The 24,065-nt window shown below is 58.1% G+C and overlaps 1 protein-coding gene across 1 annotated transcript in view; it reads right to left on the bottom strand.

Annotated features, from left to right (window-relative positions):
* Positions 1–1,554: 1,554 nt before the first annotated feature.
* SEMA7A (semaphorin 7A (John Milton Hagen blood group)) overlaps positions 1,555–24,065 on the bottom strand; it is a 44,130-nt gene continuing 21,619 nt past the window's right edge. The window contains exons 2-14 of the mRNA XM_054169102.1: positions 22,888–23,021; positions 20,840–20,890; positions 19,567–19,662; positions 19,114–19,198; positions 18,016–18,126; positions 14,467–14,606; positions 13,107–13,285; positions 12,816–12,924; positions 11,458–11,656; positions 8,544–8,659; positions 6,166–6,317; positions 4,747–4,814; positions 1,555–3,522 (exon numbers count right to left, since the gene is read on the bottom strand). Coding sequence (XP_054025077.1) covers positions 3,173–3,522; positions 4,747–4,814; positions 6,166–6,317; positions 8,544–8,659; positions 11,458–11,656; positions 12,816–12,924; positions 13,107–13,285; positions 14,467–14,606; positions 18,016–18,126; positions 19,114–19,198; positions 19,567–19,662; positions 20,840–20,890; positions 22,888–23,021 — 1,790 coding nt within the window. The 3' untranslated portion in view covers positions 1,555–3,172. The remainder of the gene's footprint in view (positions 3,523–4,746; positions 4,815–6,165; positions 6,318–8,543; positions 8,660–11,457; positions 11,657–12,815; positions 12,925–13,106; positions 13,286–14,466; positions 14,607–18,015; positions 18,127–19,113; positions 19,199–19,566; positions 19,663–20,839; positions 20,891–22,887; positions 23,022–24,065) is intronic.

Genomic DNA, 24,065 nt, shown 5'->3' with positions numbered 1-24,065 from the left:
GACTCTGCTCAGTGGTGCCCAGGGCCAGGCCAAGGAGCAAGGGGCACAAACTGGAGCCCAGGAGGCTCCATCTGAAGAGGAGGAAAAACTTCTTTGGTGCAAGACTGCTGAACCCTGGAGCAGGCTGCCCAGAGAGGTTGTGGAGCCTCCTTTTCTAGCGAGATCCCAACCCCCCCTGGCCCTTGTGCTGCTGGGCAAGCTGCTGTGGGTGCCCTTCTTTAGCAGGTGGGGCAGACTGGAGGATCTCCAGAGGTCTCTTCCAAGCCCCAGCACGCTGGGAATCAGCGTTACAGAGAGCAAGGGCCGCTGCTCCCTCCTGCTTTCGCCACCACCTTTTAACAGCCGAATTCCCCTTCTCTGCTTCCCTCCAGCCCAAGCCCGGCTCATTTCTCTTCTTTCCCCCCCAAAAAATGATCTTAGTACCTCCAGAGAGCTGCAAGCTCAGCCCTGCTCTGTTTCCTAGGCTGTCAGCCAGGCACAGCTCATGTGCTCCTTCCCAAACAGCCATTCCCAACGTTGGAAGCCAAGGGAGCATCCCACAGCCTGCCCCAGCTCCCGGCGCGTGGCACAGGCGCAGGACTCGCTGCTGCTATTTATACCCACGGGTGGTGGGTGGTGAGGAGCAGGGTGCTGCCAACTCCCCCCTCCTCCCCCCCCAAACCCTCCTTTCATCCCCTTTTGGGTTTCTCCCGTGGGATTTTGCCCAGCTTCTAGCTCCCGATGGCATCAGCCTGGAGCAGGAGCAGCAAGTGCAGGTTATGAGGGGTGGTCTCTGTCTGCTGGGGGGGGGGGGGTGTGTTAGGAGAAGCAGGGGGGGAAGTGGTAGAGCTGGGGAGATGTGGGGGAGCGTGGGGGGATGGGGGAGAGCGTGGGGAGATGTGGAGGGATGGGGGAGAGTTGGGATGGGGGAGTGTGTGGGAAGATGTGGGAGAGTTGGGGGGATGTGGGAGAGTGTGGAGGGATGGGGGAGAGTGTGGAGGGATGGGGAAGAGTGTGGGAGGGATGGGGAAGAGTGTGGGAGTGATGGGGGAGAGTGTGGGAGGGATGGGGGAGAGTGTGGAGGGATGGGGGAGAGTTGGGGGGATGGGGGAGAGTGTGGAGGGATGGGGGAGAGTGTGGAGGGATGGGGGAGAGTTGGGATGTGGGAGTGTGTGGGGAGATGTGGGAGAGTTGGGGGGATGTGGGAGAGTGTGGAGGGATGGGGGAGAGTTGGGGGGATGTGGGAGCGTGTGGAGGGATGGGGGAGAGTGTGGGGGGGATGGGGGAGAGTGTGGGCGGGATGGGGGAGAGCAGAAGGATCTCCTGCTTGTGGTGGAAGAGGGACAAGGGAGACCCCGGCCCCCACCCCCGCAGCATCCCTCAGCTCCCCGTGGGAAAGCACAGCACTCCCCTGCTCTTTTCCAGTCTTTATTCCAACAATCACATCCCGACTTTGGTCACAGCTCTGAGAAGGTTGTGTCTGGTTTTTGGTAGCTGTTGTGGTGCTTGTTGGTTGCTTTCTCCTCTCCTCTAACACCCCCCCCCCCCTTCATCCCCCCCCCCCCCCAACTTTCTCTGACTATTATAAAATGACACAAGTTGCAGTAACCACCAGCTGATAATAAATAGGTTATTTGTTAGTCCACAAAGTTAAAGTGCTTTGAGAAGGGCTGTAAGAAGCTCTATCCTAGACTGAGGGGAGGAGGATCTTGGAAATGTAGTGCAGTAGGAAGCTCTGGCCGGGCGCAAGGAGCCCCCCGCCTCGGCCAGGAGAAAGTCAAACCACAAAAGAGCCCTCAGGCACAGCCCCAGGAGCCGTGCTGCCACGCCAGGTGACTGGAAGCATGAGCCAAGATGCCCACTCCTGAGGCTGGAAGGGTTTGGGCCCCCCCCGAGGGCCGGGCAAGGTTTGGCCGAGGCGTTGGGACCCTCGCCCCTCGCTGGCGGGGAGAACCTCCCCCGCTTTATTTTCACAGTTTAGTCTTGCTGGGAGACCTCCGAGCCCAAGGGGAGCTAAAGCCTGCTCCTCCCCTCTGCCCTCACTGCAAGGGTAGACAGGGGGCAGAGCTGCCCTGGGCGGTGGGGACAGGCTGCCCCCCCCCCAGCCCCAAGCCCCTTGGCATTGACCTGAGATCAGCAGCCTGCCGCCTCTTTCCCTGAGGAAGCCAAGTCCCTCTCCTGAGGAGAGAGCTTCTGGGGAGCAGGGGCTGCCTGCTGCCCCTGGATAAATGCCCTTAGCTGCCTGCAGAGGATTTGTGCGTTTAAAACTCCTTCCCCAGGGCCTCCCGGGTTTGGTTTGGGCTCTGCTTCCACCTTCCCTTCCCGACCCCTTCGCTCTGTCCTTCCCCTACGCTCCCCAACCCAGTCCTCTTCCCAGGCTTTTTCTTCTTCTTCTTCTTCTTCTTTTTTTCCATGCAAAACGCTCCCTTTGTGCCTGCCCTTGCCTCGGCAGGGTGTCCCCCACCTCCCCCACCCTCCCATCACGTCCAAGCCAGCTGCAAAACAAAAGAAAACCAACCCCCCAAAATAACCCCCCAAGGAGCCGCACCCTGCAAGCCTCCCCGAGCCCTCTTCTCCACGCCAGAAGGGGACTCAGACAGCGACACCGGGAGCCCAACCAGATGTTAGCCACCGAAAGGGGTCGGGAGGGCCCCGCTGGAGGTGAAGCACAGTTCACAAGGCCGAGGGCTGGCTCCTCCTCTTCGTCGCATGCACAGTTCCCAAAGAGAGGAGCCCCGGTGCCCTGAGGATCAGTGCATGCACAGCGGTCCGAGTCCCCCGAAGGTCCACACCCAGGGTTAGGGGTCAGGGTGACAACCAGCAGAGAGATAGAGAGCCACCGGGGTGGGTTTGGGGAAGGGGTCACACCACAGCGCCACCTCTGTGCCACCGGCTACAGCCAACGTCCCCCCAGTGGGGCAGGGCGACCCCCTTCCCTGTCCCCAAACCCGCCTCCAGCTGGCATCGTCCGTGCCCTAACTCTCCCGCCGAGGTCAGAGGCGGAGAGGCTGCTGCCCAGGACCCCTTCTGGGACAAGTCAAGAGATGAATGTCCAAGGAGTGAGTGACAGAGGAGGAGGATCTGGCCTCGGAAGCCGACGGCAGGAGGCAGGAAGGGACGCGGCAGCCCGGGGCGGGGGTGGGAAGAGAGGTCGCAGCCCCGGGGGCTGGGTGGGAAGACGCTCCCCGCGCCTTCAGTGGAAGAGCTCCACCAGGAGCACCACGAGGAGCAGCTGTAGCCAAGAGGCAAAGGCGCTGGCGGGAGCCTGGCCCTTCTGGGACATGAACCTGAGCTGGTCGACCAGGCGCTCCTTCACCAGCGCCTGCCTGAAGCCGTCCTCCTCCGAGACGCAGACGTAGTGGCCGAAGTGGAGGTGGCTGACGTTCTGGATGAAGTGGAAGCAGTCCTGCTGGGGGTGGGTGGTGTTGCAGGTCTTGATGAGGCTGTCGTTGTGGTACCAGTTGTAGGTGGCGTAGTGGGACTCGATGGGGCAGTTGAGGAAGTACCGGGAGAAAGGCACCACCGTGATGTTCTGGTAGTCGTCTGCCGGCGGGGGGGGGTGAGGCAGAGAATCACTGTCAGGGCTGGAAGGGAGCTCAGGGCTCAGCCAGTTCCAACCCCCCCTGCCATGGGCAGGGGCACCTCACACTACAGCAGGTTGCTCACAGCCACATTATCATCATCATCATCATCACTACTATTGTCATTATTACTATTATTATTATAGCATCACAGTACTGTTAGGACTGGAAAGGACCTCAAGGATCATCCAGCTCCAGCCCCCCTGCCATGGGCAGGGACACCCCACATCAGATCACTCCCACTAGGCTGAGAAGGGTTGGGGTGAGGAGGGGCACCTCCAGGACACAGGCCCTGGTGGTTGTTTATGCATGGTAAATCCATGCAAATATTGCATCTTTTGGGCCTGTTCCTTGCATTCCACATTCCTAGATTGGAGCTGTGCTTCATTTGCTTTCAGCTGAGCTGTTCTGGCAGTTTTATGCTGGGGGACACACACACACACAAGGCTGGAGGGAAGAGCGGTTGGGTCGCTGGGTACATGGTTAGACAAGAGGAAACGACCTCAAGTTGCACCAGGGGAGGTCTAGGTGGACATTAGGAACCATTGCTTCCCTGCAGGGCTTGCCAAGCCCTGGAGCAGTGCTGGAGTCTCCATTCCTGGAGGCATTTCAAAGCCATGGAGATGTGGTGCTGGAGGACCTGGTTTCGTGGTGGACTTGGCCACGTGGGGTTAGCAGTTGGACTCCATGATCTTGGAGGTCTTTTCCAACCTTCATGACTCCACAATTCACACAGGCAGAATCAGCCAGCTTGGAAGAGCCCTCAGAGATCATCAAGTCCAACCTAACAGCTAACACCTCCTGACATCTAAACCATGGCTCCAAGTGCCACATCCAATCTTTTCAGGAACACCTCCAGGGATGGTGACTCCACCACCCCGCTGGGCCCTGCTCTGCACAGCCATTTAACAACACTGGCAGGACCTGACCTGCACCTGGTGAAGCCTCTTCTCCCAGAACAACAGCAAAGAGTTTCAGCCCTCCTGCTCAGCTTAGAAAAGTCATCTAGCCATGAGCTGCAAGCTGACACTTGCTTCTTGTCCTGGTTCCAGCATGGCCCTCCCCAGTTCCCCAGTACTGCATTGCAGCACCTTGCACAACCCCACACAAAGACTTGAGAAGTGGCAACCCTGCTCCAAACACCTCCCCAGACACAGGACCTCCAAGCCCCAAACCTTTACATTACCTTCCTTCACGTCCCCCTTTTGGCACTTTCCTCCCCAGGGGTCCAGGTTCAGGTTCTGAAGCACCTCCCTAGCAGATGGGGAGAAGAATGAGAACATCATCAGGGATGCAGCACTTCAGGGTTAGGAAAGGAATCACTCCTCCACCATGTGCTGGCGCAGATAAGGGAGAAAAGAAAAGCCTCACCCTCCTGCTGCTCTCTGGGGCATGGATTACACACCCACACCCACACCTCTCCACTCAGAGAGTGGCACCCAGCAGCTCACTGCCACCAACTGCTTTCAGGAGTGTCACATCTAGACCTCTTCCTAACAGCAGAAGAGGAGCTCAAGGCTCACTGACCTCTCTCCTCTCCAGAGCAAGGGTGCTGTGGGAGGGATGGATGTCTGCAGAGCTATTGGGGAAAGCATGCTTGCCCTTGCTGGTACTGCCTGGGCCCTCTGAAGGGCCATGAGGATGAGCAGAGGGCTGGAGCTGCTCTGCTGTGAGGACAGACTGAGGGAGTTGGGGTTGTGCAGGCTGGAGAGGAGAAGGCTCCCAGGAGACCTTCTGGTGGCCTTCCAGGATCTGCAGGGGGCTCCAAGCAAGCTGGGGAGGGACTTGTGAGGGTGTCAGGGAGGGATAGGACTGGGGGGGATGGAGCAAAATTAGAAGTGGGGAGATTGAGATTGGCTGTGAGGAAGAAGTTGTTCCCCTTGAGGGCGGTGAGAGCCTGGCACAGGCTGCCCAGGGAGGTGGTGGAAGCCTCATGCCTAGAGGTTTGGAAGGCCAGGCTGGATGTGGCTGTGAGCAACCTGCTGTGGTGTGAGGTTGCCCAGGGAGGTGGTGGAGTCCCCAGCCCTGGAGGGGGTGAATGGGGCGGAGTCCCCAGCCCCGGAGGGGGTGAATGGGGCGGAGTACCCATCCCTAGAGGGGGTGAATGGGGCAGAGTCCCCATCCCTAGAGGGGGTGAATGGGGCAGAGTCCCCATCCCTAGAGGGGGTGAATGGGGCGGAGTCCCCATCCCTAGAGGAGGTGAATGGGGCAGAGTCCCCAGCCCCGGAGGGGGTGAATGGGGCAGAGTCCCCATCCCTAGAGGGGGTGAATGGGGCAGAGTCCCCATCCCTAGAGGGGGTGAATGGGGCAGAGTCCCCAGCCCCGGAGGGGGTGAATGGGGCAGAGTCCCCATCCCTAGAGGGGGTGAATGGGGCAGAGTCCCCAGCCCCGGAGGGGGTGAATGGGGCAGAGTCCCCAGCCCCGGAGGGGGTGGCACCAAGGGAGGCGGTGTAGTGGCCGCAGCAGGACTGTGAGCTCCGGGAGGCTGAACCTGATGATCTGCAAGGCCTCTCCCGAGCTCAGCAGCGGGGTGGCTGCGAGGTCCGGGCATCGCCGCCAGGCTGGAGGGGGCTGGGGGCGGAGCGAGGCTGCAGGCGCCACGTACCGGTGCCGGTAAACCGACTGGCAGGTGCCGTTGAGCCAGCCGCAGTAGGGGTCCCTGGCCAGCAAGCAGCTGTCGCACTTGGGGCGGTACAGCCCGCACAGGTCCATGGGGATCTCCACCACCTTCCTGCTGGAGCCAGCGTAGAGCAGGGCCTGCGGGAGGAGAGGGGCAGGGGCGGGGGGCTGAGCACCTCGGGGGCTGAGCACCTCGGGGGCTGCGCCGAGGAAACTCGCCCCAGGCCGAGGGGAGGAATCGATCTAAATGACCTCAGTAATAATGGGGCTAAAGAATAGCACAAATGAGGATGATGACAACGAGACCTCCAAATAACAACAACAACAGTCTAAAAATGATCATCATCATCATCAAGGTCTAAAAATGATAATAATAATTATAAATAATAATGATAATACAGGTCTAAATAATAATAATAGGTTCTAAACAATAACAGCAACGATGTTAATGACAATAAGTATTAATGATAATAATGATAATATAGGTCTAAGAATGATAATAATAATTGTAAATAATAACAACAATAGCAATAAATAATAATCATTTTAAATAATAACTATAGCAATAATCATTTTAAATAACAATAGCAATAAATAATAATCATTTTAAATAACAACAATAGCAATAAATAATAATCATTTTAAATAATAATAATAACAACAATAGCAATAAATAAATAGTAATGATAAGTCTAAATAATAATGATAATAATAATATGGGTCTAAAAAGGATAATTATAATTATAAATAATAATAATAATATAATTATTATAGAGGTCTAAGTAATTATAACAATAACAATAGTCCTAAATAATAACAACAACAAAACAACAACAACAACAACAATAGGTCTAATTAATGCCTTTGGGCTGATTAGCAACACAAAGCTCATTGTACAAGCTGAACTTTCCCCCCCCCCACCCCTTCCCTTCCTTCACTGCAGCAGCTCCTAAGCTCCTGTTCCTGCTGCCCTTGGCTGCATTGCTCGGTGGTGGCTGAGTACTAACCAGCTCTGCTCTTCTCTTTGCTTCCTCCCCTGTACAGGGTGGGGAGGGCAGGGAGCAGGGAGGGTGAAGCTGTTGGTAACCTCCTGCTTTTGCCCAGGGTGGGGCTCTTGTGGCTCTTTATGCACGCTAAATCCACATAAATATTGCATCTGGAACGGGCTGCCCAGGGAGGTGGTGGAGTCACCAGCCCTGGAGGTGTTCAAGAGGAGCTTGGACGTGGCACTTGGTGCCATGGTCTAGTCGTGAGGTCTACCGAGACAGGTTGGAGTCGATGATCCTTGGGGTCTCTTCCAACCTTAGTTATACTGTGATACTGTGATCTTTTGGGCCTGTTCCTTGCATTCCACATTCCTAGCTTGGAGCTGTGCTTCATTTGCTTTCAGCTGAGCTGGTCTGGCAGTTTTATGCTGGAGGGGAGGGGGGTGGAACTTCAAGCCACCACAGCGTCCCAGTGTCACCTTCCTGGCCCCCAGCACTGCTCCTTGCAGCTTCACGGGGATACCAGGGGGATATTTCACCCAGGGAGCAAACAGCCACCTTCTTCCCTGCCTTGCAGAGGAGAAGAGGTGTCTGAAAAGCTCCACTGCCCACACAGAGATCCCCAGGAGTGGGGACATCAGCCCTTCCCCCTTCCACACACACAAGGCTGGAGGGAAGGGCGGTTGGGTCGCTGGGTACATGGTTAGACAAGAGGAAACGACCTCAAGCTGCACCAGGGGAGGTCTAGGTGGACATTAGGAACCATTGCTTCCCTGCAGGGCTTGCCAAGCCCTGGAGCAGTGCTGGAGTCCCCATTCCTGGAGGCATTTCAAAGCCATGGAGATGTGGTGCTGGAGGACCTGGTTTCGTGGTGGACTTGGCCACATGGGGTTAGCAGTTGGACTCCATGATCTTGGAGGTCTTTCTCAATCTTCATGACTCCACAATTCACACAGGCAGAATCAGCCAGCTTGGAAGAGCCCTCAGAGATCATCAAGTCCAACCTAACAGCTAACACCTCCTGACATCTAAACCATGGCTCCAAGTGCCACATCCAATCTTTTTAGGAACACCTCCAGGGATGGTGACTCCACCACCTCCCTGGGCCCTGCTCTGCACAGCCATTTAACAACACTGGCAGGACCTAACCTGCACCTGGTGAAGCCCAGGGGCCTCTTCTCCCAAGGCAGTGGTGGATTCCCCCTTCCTGGAGGCATTTCAAAGTCATGGAGATGTGGTCTCCCCCAACCCCATGCAAGGCTCCTTCCAGATCCAAGAGCTGCCATTAAACCATCAGTTCCTGCCTCCCTGCTGTCTGATTCTAAAAGCTACAGCCAGAGCCACTCTTTCCCTCTGCATGGAGCAGGCAGAGACCCACCCTTTTGTGGTCCAGGATCATGGACTGGATTGGGTCCTTCTTTGGGAAGACCTGGAGCTCCATGATGTTCTGCACCCCGTCCGGCAGCTCCACGATCTTGTGGATGGATCCTTTGTCTGGAAGGAAAGAGAGTCACAGAATGGGCTGGCGTGGAAGGGACCTCCAAAGCTCATCCTGCCCAACCCCTCTGCACTCAGCAAGGACAGCCCCAGCTAGAGCAGGTTGCCCAGAGCCCTCTCCAGCCTCACCTTGAGTATTTCCAGGGATGGAGCCTCAACCACCTCCCTGGGCAGCCTGCTGCAGTGTTCCAGCAGCCTCCTGGTGCAGAACTTGTTCCTCACATCCAATCTAAATCTGCTCTGCTCTGGTTTGAAGCCATTGCCCCTGGGCCTGTCCCTGCAGGCCTTTGTAAAGTCTCTCTCCATCCTTGCTGAAGCACATCAGATTGGATGTTAGGAAGAAGCTCTCCCACCATGAGGGTGGTGAGAGATTGGCACAGGTTGCCCAGGGAGGTGGTGGAAGCCTCATCCCAGGCTGGAGGTGGCTGTGAGCAACCTGCTGTGGTGTGAGGTGTCCCTGCCCATGGCAGGGGGGTTGGAGCTGGCTGAGCCCTGAGCTCCCTTCCAACCCTGACAAATTCTCTCACAGAGTCACAGAATGGTAGGAGTTGGAAGGGAGCTCTGGAGAACGTGGAGCCCAACCCCCAAAGAATAGAAGGGCTGCAGGCAGGGGTGGAGCAGGCAGGCAGAGGACCAATGCTCCCCACAGCAGGCAATACCCACCCTGCACAGCCAGGCTGGGCTGGATGCCTGAGCCAGGCCACCCAGAGAAGACAGAACCTCTGTGAGCAGGAAGTCATCTGCTCTGCTTAGGAAATCATCCCCCAGACAATGGTGCTTCTCACAGCAGAGCCTTGTCACCCTCCCAGCCCAGAGCCACGAGGAACCCATTGCCAGGCACCCTTTGGGATCCAGCTGTGCCTTGCTTTGATCAGGCTCAGGAGGCAAAACCAACTGCTCAGCAGCTCTGCTTTGATCCCTCTGGCCTCAGCCTCATCCCACCACCTGGCCTGGGGCTTTGCCTTTCTGGTTTCCTAATAAAACCAACTCCCCTGCCCAGTTAGATGACCTCAAGCTGGTGATTGAAGTGAGTGAGTCAGCAGGGTGGAGGGGTGAAAAGGCAGACCCTGAGGGAACAGGGCTCAGGAACCCTCACCCCCCCCCCACCCTCTTGTAGCACTTGCATGGTTTTCCTCTTCTCCAGCCAGCCACTCCTTTCCCCACCAGCAGCCAGGGGGAGGTGAAGATGTGATCCCAGGTCAGGCAGGGATGAGGACCCCCCAGCAGGAGCTGGCTCCTGCCAAGCCCTGCATCTTGGTGCAGGGCTCTGCAAGGCGTTAGCTGCCTTTCAGCTCAGGGGCAGCGAGAGCAGAACCGTCTGAGCATGTGTGGGCCCTAATCTCACCCAGGCCACCTACAGAGAGCCAGCTGCAGCTTTTTAATCACAGATTAAGCCCCGGGAAGCTCCTCCAACAAGTGCCAGTGAACAAATCCCAGCTCAGTGCAGATGAAGGGAGGAGCAGAGCTGTAGGGAGCAAGCTCAGGGAGGTCGGCAGGGAGGAGAGGGATCATAAAATGGTTTGGAAGTGACCTTAAAGATCATCTGGGTCCAGCCCCCTTCACCACAGGCAGGGAGGCCTTCCACCAGACCAGGTTGCTCAAAGCCTCATCCAGGCTGGCCTTACACACTTCCAGGGGTGAGATGCCCACCACTCCTCTGGGCAGCCTCTCCCAGTGCCTCACCACACTCACACTAAAGAACTTCTCCCTAGAGTCTACCCTGCTTTAGTTTCAAACCGTAGCTCCTCATCCTGTCACTCCCAGCCCTTGTCAAAAGTCCCTCCCCAGCACCCCTGGAGCCCCTTCAGGTCCTGGAAGGCTGCTCTAAGGTCTCCCTGCAGCCTTCTCTTCTCCAGGCTGAACAGCTTCAACTCACAGTCTCACAGTGTCACCAAGGTTGGAAGAGACCTCAAAGATCACCAAGTCCAACCTGTCACCACCGAGCTCATGACTAGGCCATGGCACCAAGTGCCACATCCAATCCCCTCTTGAACACCCCCAGGGATGGGGACTCCACCACCTCCCTGGGCAGCACAGCCCAAGGGCCAACAACTCTCTCAGGGAAGAACTTTCTCCTCACCTAACTCCCGCAGCTTCTCCTCGCAGGAGAAGTGCTCTACCCCTCTGGTCATCTTTTTGGCCCTCTTTGAGGCTCTTTGGCAAACAGCCACACAGCTCTGCTGCTCTTTAGGTGCTGGCATTGTGGAGGCTTGGTGTGCAGTGCAGCTCTGGGGCTGGGCCTTTGCACCTTGTGGGCAGCAAGCAGCTGCACTGCACAGGAGCCGGGCAGCCTGACTGAGCTCACCAACCTTCTGCCCTCCATCCTGTTCACCTGCAGCTGAATTGCCCTGGCCCAGCTCCACAGCATCTCCAGATGCCCCAGAACCTGTGATCAGCTGGCTGTGACCCTAGCCAGAGGTGCTTGGCCTCACAGGAAGCCCGAGCTGAACGGGCAGGGGTGGGAGATGACAGAGTGGCTCCCTCCTCCACAAAAGATTTCTGCTTGCCAGTGCAAAGCTGCACCTGGGCAGGGCTGGGTGACCTCTGCCTTGCTCTACAAACACTTTGCCAAGCTGGGAACACAGCCTCTTGCTCTGCTCCATGCTGGGGGGGTTCCATCTGCTTCCCCTCAGCTTCACAGAATGGCTTGAGTGGGAAAGGACCTCAAAGATCACCTAGTGCCAACCCCCCTGCCACGGGCAGGGACGCTTCCCACTAGCCCAGGCTGCTCACAGCAAGGGCTCCCTGCCCTCAGGCACAGCCTGAGGAGCCCCAGGGGGAGCGGTGCCCAGTACCTGTGGCCAGATAGAGGACGTTGTAGCGGTGTCCGTCCCCCGCAGCCACCTCGTGCACCCCAATCCTCTGGTAGCGGTGCTTGTTGTGGAACAAGGGGCTCTTGGTGGGGGACAGGGGCTCCACACGCTCCTCCACCTCTGGGTGGCTGTCTGCTATCTTGAAGGTCTCGCTGGGGGTGTGCTGTCCAGAGGAAACACACTGCAGGAAGAGGGGACAGAAGCCACCAGCAGTCAGACAGGTTCCCTGCGGAGGAGGCTCGAGGCAGGAGAGCCTGGCACGGGGCCTGCCCTGGGGGCAGACATAAGCCCTGGGGCTGCTCTGACCACGCTTGGGGCAGGTCCTACCAGCCACCTGCCCTGCAGAAGTCACACTTGAGGAAGGTGACACCTTGCCAACCCCTTGCAAGAGGCTCAGGGCCGTCTCCCCTGTCCCTGCTCTTGGCTGCCATGGCAGTGGTGCACCCTGAACCGGGTCACAGGCTCACAGGATGCTAGGGATTGGAAGGGACCTCCTGAGGTCATCCAGTCCAACCCCCCCTGCCAGAGCAGGAGCAGAGAATCCAGCACAGGGCACTCAGGAACACATCCAGGTGGGGCTGGAAAGCCTTCAGAGGAGACTCCACCACCTCTCTGGGCAGCACATTCCCAAGGCCAATCTCTCTGTCTGGGAAGAACTTCTTTCTAAGATCAAACCTAAACCTCCCCTGGCACAGCTGCAGACTGTGTCCTCTTGTTCTGGGGCTGCTTGTCTGCCTGGCAGAAGAGCCCAAGCCCCAGCTGGCTCCAACCTGCCTGCAGGGAGTTGCAGAGAGCAAGAAGGTCTCCCCTGAGCCTCCTCTTCTGCAGGCTAAGCAAGCCCAGCTCCCTCAGCCTCTCCTGCCAGGGCTGTGCTCCAGACCCCTCCCCAGCCTCCTTGCCCTTCTCTGGACACCTTCAAGTCTCTCAATGGCCTTCTGAAACTGAGGAGCCCAGAGCTGGACACAGGACTCCAGGGGTGGCCTAAGCAGTGCTGAGCCCAGGGCACAATGACCTCCCTGCTGCTGCTGGCCACACTCTGCCTGCTGCAGGCCAGGCTGCCCTTGGCCTTCTTGGCCCCCTGGGCACACTGCTGGCTCATGTTCAGCTGCTCTCCACCCCTCCCCCCAGCTCCCTCTCTGCCTGGCTGCTCTCAGCCACTCTGTCCCCAGCCTGCAGCACTGCCTGGGGTTGCTGTGGCCAAAGTGCAGCCCCTGGCACTTGGCTGTGTTCAATCTCCTGCCCTTGGCCTCTGCCCATCTGTGCAGCCTGGCAAGGTCCCTCTGCAGAGCTCTGCTGCCCTCTGACAGATCAACTCCTGCCCCCAGCTTGGTGTCACTCACCTGCCCAGGCTTGATCTCTGGGTTGGGACCATTGTAGCCTTTGAGTCTGGATGTCCTAAACACTCTGTCAATGTCCTCAAAGGAATAGACACAAACAGCAGAGCTGCCCCTGTGGGCAAGGAGACAAAGAGACGGTCAGGGAGACAGCGGCCACCACCCCTACAAGCCAGGGCACGGCCTTGGGCGGCGTGTTGCTACTGAGAGCATCCACTGTGGCCTCCAGGTGCCTGCCAGAGGGGCTAAGAGGGCTGGAAGGAGGGATCTGGGGCCAGGCTCTGCAGAGCCCCTCACCAGGTGTTGGTGAAGAGGCCGTAGGCTTTGGAGCGGCGCCAGTCCCTGGCCGGGACGAAGAAGACATCCTGCAGCCAGTTGAAGTTGCCCTTGGTGACTGGGTCCACACAAATCAAAGTGGCCTTCAGGAAGGTGGTCCACTTGGAAGCAGAGAGTGAACTGGTCCCCCCTTTATCTTCCTAGAGGGAGAGGGGAAGAGGGAGTCAGGGTTTGGCAGAGATGAACACAAAATTGGCCCCCTCCCCCCTGGGCCTTTGCCTGGACTAGAATCACAGAAGCAATAAGGCTGGAAGAGGCCTCAGAGCTGATCAAGCCCAAGCTGGCACCCAACACCTCCTGACAGCTCAACCATGGCTCCAAGGGCCACATCCAAGCCCCTCTGCAACACCTCCAGCCATGGGGACTCCACCACCTCCCTGGGCAGCACAGCCCAAGGGCTAACAACTCTCTCTGGCAAGAACTTTCTCCTCACCTCCAGCCTAAACCTCCCCTTGGATGGATAACTCTGGGACATGTTCCAGAGGTGCATTTGATGCTGGTCACTGCAGCAATCATGTTGGAGAGCCAGATAATGGTTGGACTTGATCTACTCCACCTTGGTGAGACCCCAGTTCTGGAGCCCCTCTTACAAGAAGGGTCTGGAGGGGCTGGAAGGTGTCCAGAGAAGGATGAGCAGAGGGCTGGGAGCTGCTCTGCTGTGAGCACAGCCTGAGGGAGTTGGGGTTGTGCAGGCTGGAGAGGAGAAGGCTCCCAGGAGACCTTCTGGTAGCCTTCCAGGATCTGCAGGGGGCTCCAAGAAAGCTGGGGAGGGACTTTTGAGGGTGTCAGGGAGGGATAGCACTGGGGGGGATGAAGCAAAACTAGAAGTGGGGAGATTGAGATTGGCTGTGAGGAAAAAGTTGTTGCCCAGGAGGGTGGTGAGAGCCTGGCCCAGGTTGCCCAGGGAGGTGGTGGAGTCCTCATCCCTGGAGGTGTTCAAGAAACCTGTGGCCATGGCACCTGGGGAAGTGGTTGAGTGGGCATGGTGGTGTTGGGTTGACAGTGGGACTTGATGAACTTAGAGGTCTGCTCCAACCAAAGCAATCCTATGACTCTATGACCTTGAAGGGTCTTTTCTAAGACAAAAGATCCTCTGATCCCAGTGAGACAGAACAGGGCTTGCTCTCCCCTGTGGCAAGTCAGGAGACAGAGGATGGGAAGGCCAAAGGACATGGCCATACCCACACAAACTCTGTGGCAGAGGAAAGAATCAAGCCCAAGGGGCCCAAGAATGAGCTAACATCACGAAGTTGAGGTGGTGTGTCCATTCCTCACCCCTGCACCACTCCTCTCTCCCCACCACACACTGTCCCCATAGTACCTTACACAGCTGGGCCACTCGGGAGATGTTTCTGGGGGCCTCAGGACTCTTATCAGGGTTGTCTTCACGAAAGAAGTAGTAAATCTTGTCCTGGTGAGGCTCTTCGTGCCTCAAGGTGGTGGCTTTGACAAACTGAGGGTCTGGAAAGGGAAGTGAGGCATCAGCAAACCTTGGCCTGAACGCAGAGGTGTCGTCTGAGCAGCCCTCACGTGCTCTGCAGCCACCCACAGCCCCTCAGACAGGATGAGGAACCACAAAGATCATTGGTGCTGCATGCAGAGGCCAGCTCCAAGCCCATCCTCTAGCCCTGCCCAGCCAGCAACTGCCACTACCAACTGCCCTTCACATGTCACTTTCCCAGGGGATTGCCCTTCCTCTCCCTCCTGCCCAACTCCATGGCCCCATTCGTTAAAGGCCACATCCAAGCCCCTCTGCAACACCTCCAGCCATGGGGACTCCACCACCTCCCTGGGCAGCACAGCCCAAGGGCCAATTCCTCTGGCTGGCAAGAACTTTCTCCTCCCCTCCAGCCTCAACCTCCCCTGGCACAGCTGCAGGCTGTGTCCTCTTGTTCTGGGGCTGCTTGCCTGCCTGGCAGCAGAGCCCAAGCCCCAGCTGGCTCCAAGCTCCCTGCAGGGAGTTGCAGAGAGCAAGAAGGTCTCCCCTGAGCCTCCTCTTCTGCAGGCTAAGCAAGCCCAGCTCCCTCAGCCTCTCCTGCCAGGGCTGTGCTCCAGACCCCTCCCCAGCCTCCTTGCCCTTCTCTGGACACCTTCCAGCATCTCAGCATCTTTCCTAACCTGAGGAGCCCAGAGCTGGACACAGGACTCCAGGGGTGGCCTAAGCAGTGCTGAGCCCAGGGCACAATGACCTCCCTGCTCCTGCTGGCCACACTCTGCCTGCTGCAGGCCAAGAGGTTGTCCTTGGTGGGGAGAAGTTGTTTGTGCCTGCTGTGGAACACCCAACAGTGTTCTTTCTATTACAAACACCATGGCCACAAAGGGCATCCCCAGCAGCAGCAGCAGAGTCCCACTGAGCATCATTAGTTGGTGTCCCCATGGCAGGGAGCTCTTGGGATTGGCCTCATAACTCTGGGTCCACCAGGCTGGCTTGCTGGAGTCCTGGTTTCACCCCTTCACTGCCCTGTGTGAAGCAGTCCTCCTGTGCCCTGGGGTCACTTGATTTGATTTTGTTGTTGGCCAAGGGTTCCACAGTCTCCCATTCCCCACTGGCACTGGGAAGGCATCCCTGGGGTGCATCAAGAAGATGTGGCCAGCAGGTTGAGGGAGGTTCTCCTTCCCCCTCTGCTCTCCCCTGGTGAGGCCACAGCTGTGTCCAGCTCTGAGCTCCCCAGTTCAAGGACAGGGACTTGCTGCAGAGGGTAGAGCAAAGCTGCTGAGGGCAGTGGAACATCTCTGTGATGAGGAAAGTCTGAGAGCTTTGGGGCTTTGTAGTGTGGAGAAGAGAAGACTGAGGGGGAGGCCTCCTCAGTGCTGATGGGTGGGTGTCAGGAGGATGGGGCCCAGGGACAGGACAAGGGGCAGTGGGCACCAACTGCAGCATAGGAAGCTCCATCTAAACACAAGGAGGAATTTCTTGACTTGGGGCAGTGGAGCTGGCTGCCCAGAGTGGTGGTGGAGTCTCCATCTCTGGAGAGATTCTAAACCCAGCTGGAAGTGTTCTTGTGTGACCTTCTCTAAGGGAAGCTGCTCTGGACTTGATGGCCTTCAGAGGTCCCTTCTGACCTCCACCATTCTGTGACTCTGAGATTCTGTGCAAGCAGCTGATGGAAAACTGAGGAGGGTCTTCCCCACCCTGTGCCATGGCCAGCCCCAGACATTTCCTCTCTCAAGCTGTGCCCCTGGCTGGGGATGTGGAAAGAGTTACTGCCTGGAGTGGAAGTTGCCCTTCCTGTTTCCAGCACAGCAGGCAGCTGATTGGCATCTTTACATCACCACATTTCCTTCCAGCATCTGACAGGGGACTTGCCACCCATTTCTCTCCATTTCCCCCTCACCCTCAGCAAGAGGAACTCCCTCATCAGCTGCTGTTTTGCCCCAGAAACAAAGAGGTGAAGTCTTCCCAGCTGGCAGCATGAGAGCTGGGAGCGAGCTGCTGGGTCCCTCCTCACCAGCACTGAGGTTGGGACCAGAGGATGGGGACCAGATCAGGCCTTCCAGTACCTGAAGGGGCCTCAGGGAAAGCTGGAGAGGGACTTTTTATAACTGATAGGACAAGAGGCAATGGTTTGAAACTAGAGCAGGAGAGATTTAGATTGGCCATTGGGAAGAAGCTCTTATGAGGGTGGCAAGGCACTGGAAAGGGTTGCCCAGAGAAGCTGTGGAAGCCTCATCCATGGAAGTGTTTAAGACCAGGCTGGATTGATGATCTGGATGAGGGCATTGAGTCAGTCATCAGGAAATGTGCAGCTGACAGCAAGCTGGGGGCAGGAGTTGAGCTGTCAGAGGGCAGCAGAGCTCTGCAGAGGGACCTTGCCAGGCTGCACAGATGGGCAGAGGCCAAGGGCAGGAGATTGAACACAGCCAAGTGCCAGGGGCTGCACTTTGGCCACAGCAACCCCAGGCAGTGCTGCAGGCTGGGGACAGAGTGGCTGAGAGCAGCCAGGCAGAGAGGGAGCTGGGGGGAGGGGTGGAGAGCAGCTGAACATGAGCCAGCAGTGTGCCCAGGGGGCCAAGAAGGCCAAGGGCAGCCTGGCCTGCAGCAGGCAGAGTGTGGCCAGCAGGAGCAGGGAGGTCATTGTGCCCTGGGCTCAGCACTGCTCAGGCCACCCCTGGAGTCCTGTGTCCAGCTCTGGGCTCCTCAGTTTCAGAAAGCCATTGAGAGACTTGAAGGTGTCCAGAGAAGGGCAAGGAGGCTGGGGAGGGGTCTGGAGCACAGCCCTGGCAGGAGAGGCTGAGGGAGCTGGGCTTGCTTAGCCTGCAGAAGAGGAGGCTCAGGGGAGACCTTCTTGCTCTCTGCAACTCCCTGCAGGGAGCTTGGAGCCAGCTGGGGCTTGGGCTCTTCTGCCAGGCAGGCAAGCAGCCCCAGAACAAGAGGACACAGTCTGCAGCTGTGCCAGGGGAGGTTGAGGCTGGAGGGGAGGAGAAAGTTCTTGCCAGCAAGAGGAATTTGCTCTTGGGCTGTGCTGCCCAGGGAGGTGGTGGAGTCCCCATGGCTGGAGGTGTTGCAGAGGGGCTTGGATGTGGTCCTTGGAGCCATGGTTGAGCTGTCAGGAGGTGCTGGGTGACAGCTTGGGTTTGATCAGCTCTGAGGCCTCTTCCAACCTTATTGATTCTATGGATGAGGCTTTGAGCAACCTGTCCTGGTGGAAGGTGTCCCTGCCCCATGGCAGGGGGGTTGGAGCTGGCTGATCTTCAGGGCCCCTTCCAACTCAATCCATTCCACGACTCCCACAGCTCCCTAGGCGCCCCCAAGCCCAAGGCAGAAGTTCAGCTGGGCAGAAAGGACTTCTGGCCCACAGCTGTGGACTGAGAGAAGCCCACTGCTCTGCCTGGGTGGGTGCTGGGCCTTCAGGATGTGCCCCACACTCACTCTGCATCACTGTGTCGCTGGTGTAGAGCTCCCCACCGCCCCTCACGCGCCGGAACCGCGGGATCTTGCCGTTCTGCTGGCTCTTCTTGATGGTGGAGTAGATGTCAGGACCTGGGGGGAGGGGAGAGGAGAGGAGGGCTCATTTGTGCTGGGCTCTTGCCCCAGGGAGCAGAAGGCTTGGTGGGAGGGAAGCAAAGAAGCCAAGAACTGACTGGCCACAAGGAACTCATAGAGGTGGTGGACAGAGGTGGAGAGACTCAGTCCTCACTGCTTAGTGCTGGGCAGGCCTGGTAGGACTCCTTCAATCCTTTTGCTTAAGGAGTGGACAGAGGGAGATCCTCACCTCTCCCTCTGCCAGGTCCAGAGCAGTGGAGTTACTGCAGCACCCTCCTTCCCCGTGGTTCTCATTGCACTCTGCCCTCCCTCACAGAGACTCAACCCTGGACCCTGGGCAGGTCCAGCCTGGTGCCATGCTCTGTCCTACAGGATGTGAACTCAACAAGAGCAAGAAGCACCCAGGCCAGAGGGAGCAGAGGGTCTTGAGGAGCTCTTGAAGCAGCCTCAAGCTTTTCATAGAATCATAGAACTGTCAGGGCTGGAAGGGAGCTCAGGGCTCAGCCAGCTCCAACCCCCTGCCATGGGCAGGGACACCTCACACCACAGCAGGTTGCTCACAGCCACCTCCAGCCTGGCTGCAAACACCTCCAGGCAGGAGGCTGCCACCACCTCCCTGGGCAGCCTGTGCCAGGCTCTCACCACCCCCATGGGGAAGAACTTCTTCCTCACATCCAATCTGAATCTCCCCACTTCTACTTTTGCTCCATCCCCCCCAGTCCTGTCCTTCCCTGACAGCCTCCAAAGTCCCTTTTTTGCTATGGGGAGCCCAGAGCTGCACACAGAACTCCAGCTGGGGCCTCACTCAGGCAGAGCAGAGCAGGAGGAGACCCTCCCTCAACCTGCTGGTCACCTGCAGTGGCACCTCAGGAGACCACTGACCTCCTTGGCCATGAGGGCACACTGGTGGCTCATGGTGCATCCTTGCAGCACTCCCAGGTCCTGCACAGCACCAGGGATGGAGGTGTGAGCAGCCAGACTTACCATCAACAACCACCAGGGTGTTGGAGTCAGGGGTGAAGGGTGCAATGCCTCTCCCATCCCACGGAGTGCTCTCCTTCCTCTGTGTCTGGGGAAGGACAGCAACAACCCCTTAGAAGGGTGCTCAGGGCAGGGCAGCCAGGTGCCCACCCCCTAAGGCAGGAGGAAAGTAGCTCTCCTGGGGCTGGCACAGCCCAAAGGCAGGCAGGACAGAGGGGGCAGAGCCCCTGCTGCAGGCAGGGGTGACAGGAGGGGAGCTGTGAGCAGGGAGGTGGCACACGCAGACCTCTGCCATCTGGGCTGATGCAGCGAGCAGCTCAAGGAAGGTGGCAGCTGGGTGTTTTGGAGCAACCCAAGAAGGAAAGAGGAGGGGGTCAGGGAAGCCTTTGAGAGATGGAGAGACCACAAAAGGAAGCAGTGAGAGCCTTGGTCCCGGCTGGGGCGGCCACAGCATACCAAGTTCCAGCAGGTGGGAGCGCAGGCGCCGGTGCCACAGACTAGCAGCACATCTCCATACTTCTCCACCAAGGTGAGGTAATTCCTGTTGGCCTCCTGCAGCACAAAGGAGAGGAGCATGGGCAAGACGGCAGAGCACAGCCCCAGGACTCCACTCCCAGCGCCCCAGCCTGGTGGGGGCTGGAAGAGACCTCTGGGGATCACCCACTCCAACCCCCTTGCCAGAGCAGGGCACCCACAGCAGCCTGCCCAGCAGCACCACGGCCAGGGGGGGTTGGGATCTCTCCAGACAAGAGAGATCAGAACCAAAAGAATCCTGACTCGTTGGATCAGAATGGTGGGAGCTGGCAGGGACCTAGGGACACCCTCCAGTCCAACCTTCCTGCTACAGCAGGGCACCCACAGCAGCCTGCCCAGCAGCACCACGGCCAGGGGGGGTTGGAAGCTCTCCACAGCAGGAGGCTCCACAGCCTCTCTGGGCAGCCTGCTCCAGGCCTCCAGCACCCTCACACCCAACAACTTTCTCCTCCTGCTCAGATGGAGCCTCCTGGGTTCCAGTTTGTGCCCCTTGCTCCTTGGCCTGTCCCTGGGCACCAGTGAGAAGGGTCTGGCCCCAGCCTCTTGCCCCCAGCCCTGCAGCTCTCACTGAGCATTGCTCAGCTCCCCTCTGGGGCTGCTCTGCTCCAGGCTCTCAGCCCCAGGGCTCTCAGCCTGTGCTGCTCCCAGAGCTGCTCCAGGCCCCTCAGCAGCTTTGGAGCCTCCCCTGGACTCTCTCCCTTAGTTTCCTGTCTCTCTGGAACTGGGGAGCCCAGAACTGGACCCAGTTCTCCACATGTGGCTTCACTAGGGCAGAGTAGAAGGGGAGGAGAACCTCCCTTGGCCTGCTGGCCACACTCTTCCTCAAGCACCCCAGGACACCATTGGCCTTCCTGGCTATGAGTGTGCATTGCTGGCTCCTGGGGACCTTGCTGACCACCAGCACTCCCAGGTCCTTCTCTGTGGAGCTGCTTCCCAGCAGGTCCACCCTTCTCCAGTCCTGCTGCAGGAGGTTGTTCCTCCCCAGGTGCAGGGCCCTACACTTGCCCTTGTTGAACCTCATGGAGCTGCCTCTTTTCATGGCTCTCAAACCCCGAGGAGCTACCCAGCATCATCTCATCTGATCTGCTTCACAAGTGCTGGAGGCCTTCAGCACGAGGAGCACACACAGAGCTCCTTCAAGCCAAGTCCTCCAGCCCTCACCCAGCACAGCTCTTCCACCACAGGTAGGACCTACCAGGCTCCCGGGCATCACGCACTGTCCTTCATTTTTCACTGGGAAGTCTTCCTAGGAGAAAAGAGGAAGAGAGATGCTTTAGCTCCTTCCCCCTGAAAGCCACCTGAGGTGGGCTCAGCCCCATGCACCCCACTCCCTCCACAGAGAGGCAGCAAAGGAAGCTCCTTGGTGAGAAGGTCACCGACCGTTGCATTGCAGCCCCTTGGCCCACCCCAGCATCTGAAACCCTTGGGGAGGTTGGGCTGGGTCTCTCAGAGCCTCGAGGTAATGGCTCTGTCCTGCTTCTGTCCAAGGACTCAGAGGAACTCCTGAGCAAGTGCTTTGGCTGCTGGAGAAGCTGGCACAGAGTCCTCTCGGGGTGACTGTGCAGCTCCTTCGCCCTCCAGGCAGGGAAGGCAGCCAGCTGTGCCAGCTGGCCTGGAGAGCCTCTGAAAGCCCTTGGGGAGGCTGGGCTGGGTCTCTCAGGCCCTCGAGGTGAGCCTCAAAGCACCAGGACAAAGCAGCCAACCTGGGCTGCTCTCCAGAGGAGCTTGGGAGAGGATCTGTCGTGAGGAGCTGGTGGTGGCCAAGGTAGCCACAGGAACCACACTGCTCCTGGGAGCAAGCAGGGAAGTTTCTGGGCCCAGAGTGGAGCAAATGGCTCATTGGAGAAGGACAAGAAGGGGGCATGAGGGAGGTATTCCTGTTGTGTGCACTCAGTGCCCAGCTGGTGCAGACCTTCCTGCTTCCAAGGAAAGGGATGGGAAGAGAGCTTAGAGAATCACAGAACTGTCAGGGTTGGAAGAGACCTCAAGGATCAGCCAGCTCCTGCCATGGGCAGGGACACCTCACACCACAGCAGGTTGCTCACAGCCACCTCCAGCCTGGCTGCAAACACCTCCAGGCAGGAGGCCGCCACCACCTCCCTGGGCAGCCTGTGCCAGGCTCTCACCACCCTCCTGGGCAACAACTTCTTCCTCACAGCCAATCTCCATCTCCCCACTTCTAGTTTTGCTCCATCCCCCGCAGTGAGCTGAGTCTGAGCAGCCCTTCTCACAGTGAAGAAATGGTCCCTCAGAAATAAAACCTCTCCCTGGCTCAGCAAAGACCTCAGAAGGACCACAGCCAGGGAAGAACCCATCCACAGCTACCTAGGACACTTCCCCCTTACCACAGAATCTCTTAGCCTGAAGCCCTTCAAGCTCCTCAAGGCCAGCCATTACCCAACCCATTTGCCAAGCCCACCACTAAAGCCACGTTCCTCATCCACCACATCTGCACAGCTTTTAAATCCCTCCAGGGCCACTTCCTGGGCCAGAACTTGACAACCTTTTCTAGGGAAGAAATTGTTCCTAACCATAGAATCAATGAGGTTGGAAGAGGCCTCAGAGCTGATCGAGCCCAAGCTGGCACCCAGCACCTCCTGACAGCTCAACCATGGCTCCAAGGGCCACATCCAATCCCCTCTGCAACACCTCCAGCCATGGGGACTCCACCACCTCCCTGGGCAGCACAGCCCAAGGGCTAACAACTCTCTGGCAAGAACCTTCTCCTCCCCTCCAGCCTCAACCTCCCCTGGCACAGCTGCAGACTGTGTCCTCTTGTTCTGGGGCTGCTTGCCTGCCTGGCAGAAGAGCCCAAGCCCCAGCTGGCTCCAACCTCCCTGCAGGGAGTTGCAGAGAGCAAGAAGGTCTCCCCTGAGCCTCCGCTTCTCCAACCCAAACCTCTCCTGGTTTCCTCTTGTCCTATTGCTTGTTCCTAGAGAGAAAAGGCCAACCCTCACCTCACCACAGCCTCCTTGTAGAGTGTGATAAAGTCTCCCTCCTCTTCTCCAGGCTAAACATCCCCAGTTCCCTCAGCCCTCCCCAGCCCTCTTCTCCAAACCCTTCCCCAGCTTGGTTGCCTTTCTCTGGACCTGCTCCGGCTCTCTGTTGCCCTCTCTCTGGACTTCCCAACTGGATGTGGCAGGCTAAGTAGAGACTAGATCCTTCCAGGCCTGGCTTTTCTGCTGGCAAAGACACTGCTTTAGGGGGGCTGTGGGGCCAAACCTGCCAGCAGAGGATCCTTACCGTGTAGTTCTCAGAGGTGGCAAAGTCGTAGTAGTAAAGCCTCCCCTCGCCCCCGACGTAGATGGCTGAGCTGTTTTCCTCGTGGTAGAAGACTGGGTACTTCTCACTCCTGGGGAACACATACTCTTTCACACCTAGGGCCAGCACAGAGAAGACACTGGGTGAGAGAAGCCAGCTGCAGAGAGCATCCCCAGCCACCCCCACCGGGCCCCTTCCGCAGCCTCGGTGCAAGCGACAAGGAGCAAGGACGGGGAGCTGGGAGCCCTCTGGGCTGCCAGGATCAGAGCCAGGCAGGCAGGGGAAAAGGCAGTTCCCAGGCTCAGAGCTGAGCTATTGTCCCCTTGGCCCCAGGGGAGCAGGAGAGCTGCACAATGGAGCCATCACCCCCTCCCGGTCTGGCCCCCGGCAGGGCTGGTGATAGAGGAAGAGGAGGAGGGAGGGAAACTGCTGCTGGAGCTCTTAGAATCACAGAATTGATAGGGTTGGAAGGGACTTCAAGGCTCAGCCAGGTCCAACCCCCCTGCCATGGGCAGGGACACCTCACACCACAGCAGGTTGCTCACAGCCACCTCCAGCCTGGCTGCAAACACCTCCAGGCAGGAGGCTTCCACCACCTCCCTGGGCAGCCTGTGCCAGGCTCTCACCACCCTCCTGGGCAACAACTTCTTCCTCACAGCCAATCTCAATCTCCCCACTTCTAGTGCTGCTCCATCCCCCCCAGTCCTATCCCTCCCTGACACCCTCCAAAGTCCCTCCCCAGCTTTCTTGGAGCCCCCTGCAGATCCTGGAAGGCCACCAGAAGGTCTCCCTGGAGCCTTCTCTTCTCCAGACTGCACAGCCCCGACTGCCTCAGTCTGTGCTCAGAGGAGAGCAGAGCTCTCTTGTAGGAAAGCAGAAGTTCAAAGTGACTTAGAACTGGCTCTGTAGGCTGAAAACCCTCTGCAGGGTCCACCTCCCTCTGCCCACAGGGAAGATCATCTCCTGCCAGCCACAGCCCAGCATCACAGCTCTCCTCGCCCACCTCCAGCATCATCCCCTCAAGGGTGTGGGAGGGATGGAGACGGTTTGAAGCCTCCAGGCCAGAGCTCACATGTGAAGGGAGCAACAAAAGCCACAACTCATGACTTCCCACCCCCTACAAGTGAGATGCAAGACCTAGGACCTGTGTCACAACCAGT

The sequence above is a fragment of the Dryobates pubescens genome, chromosome 17 (assembly GCF_014839835.1).
Source record: "Dryobates pubescens isolate bDryPub1 chromosome 17, bDryPub1.pri, whole genome shotgun sequence".
NCBI lineage: Eukaryota > Metazoa > Chordata > Aves > Piciformes > Picidae > Dryobates > Dryobates pubescens.
This window is presented reverse-complemented; position numbering and strand designations above follow the sequence as displayed.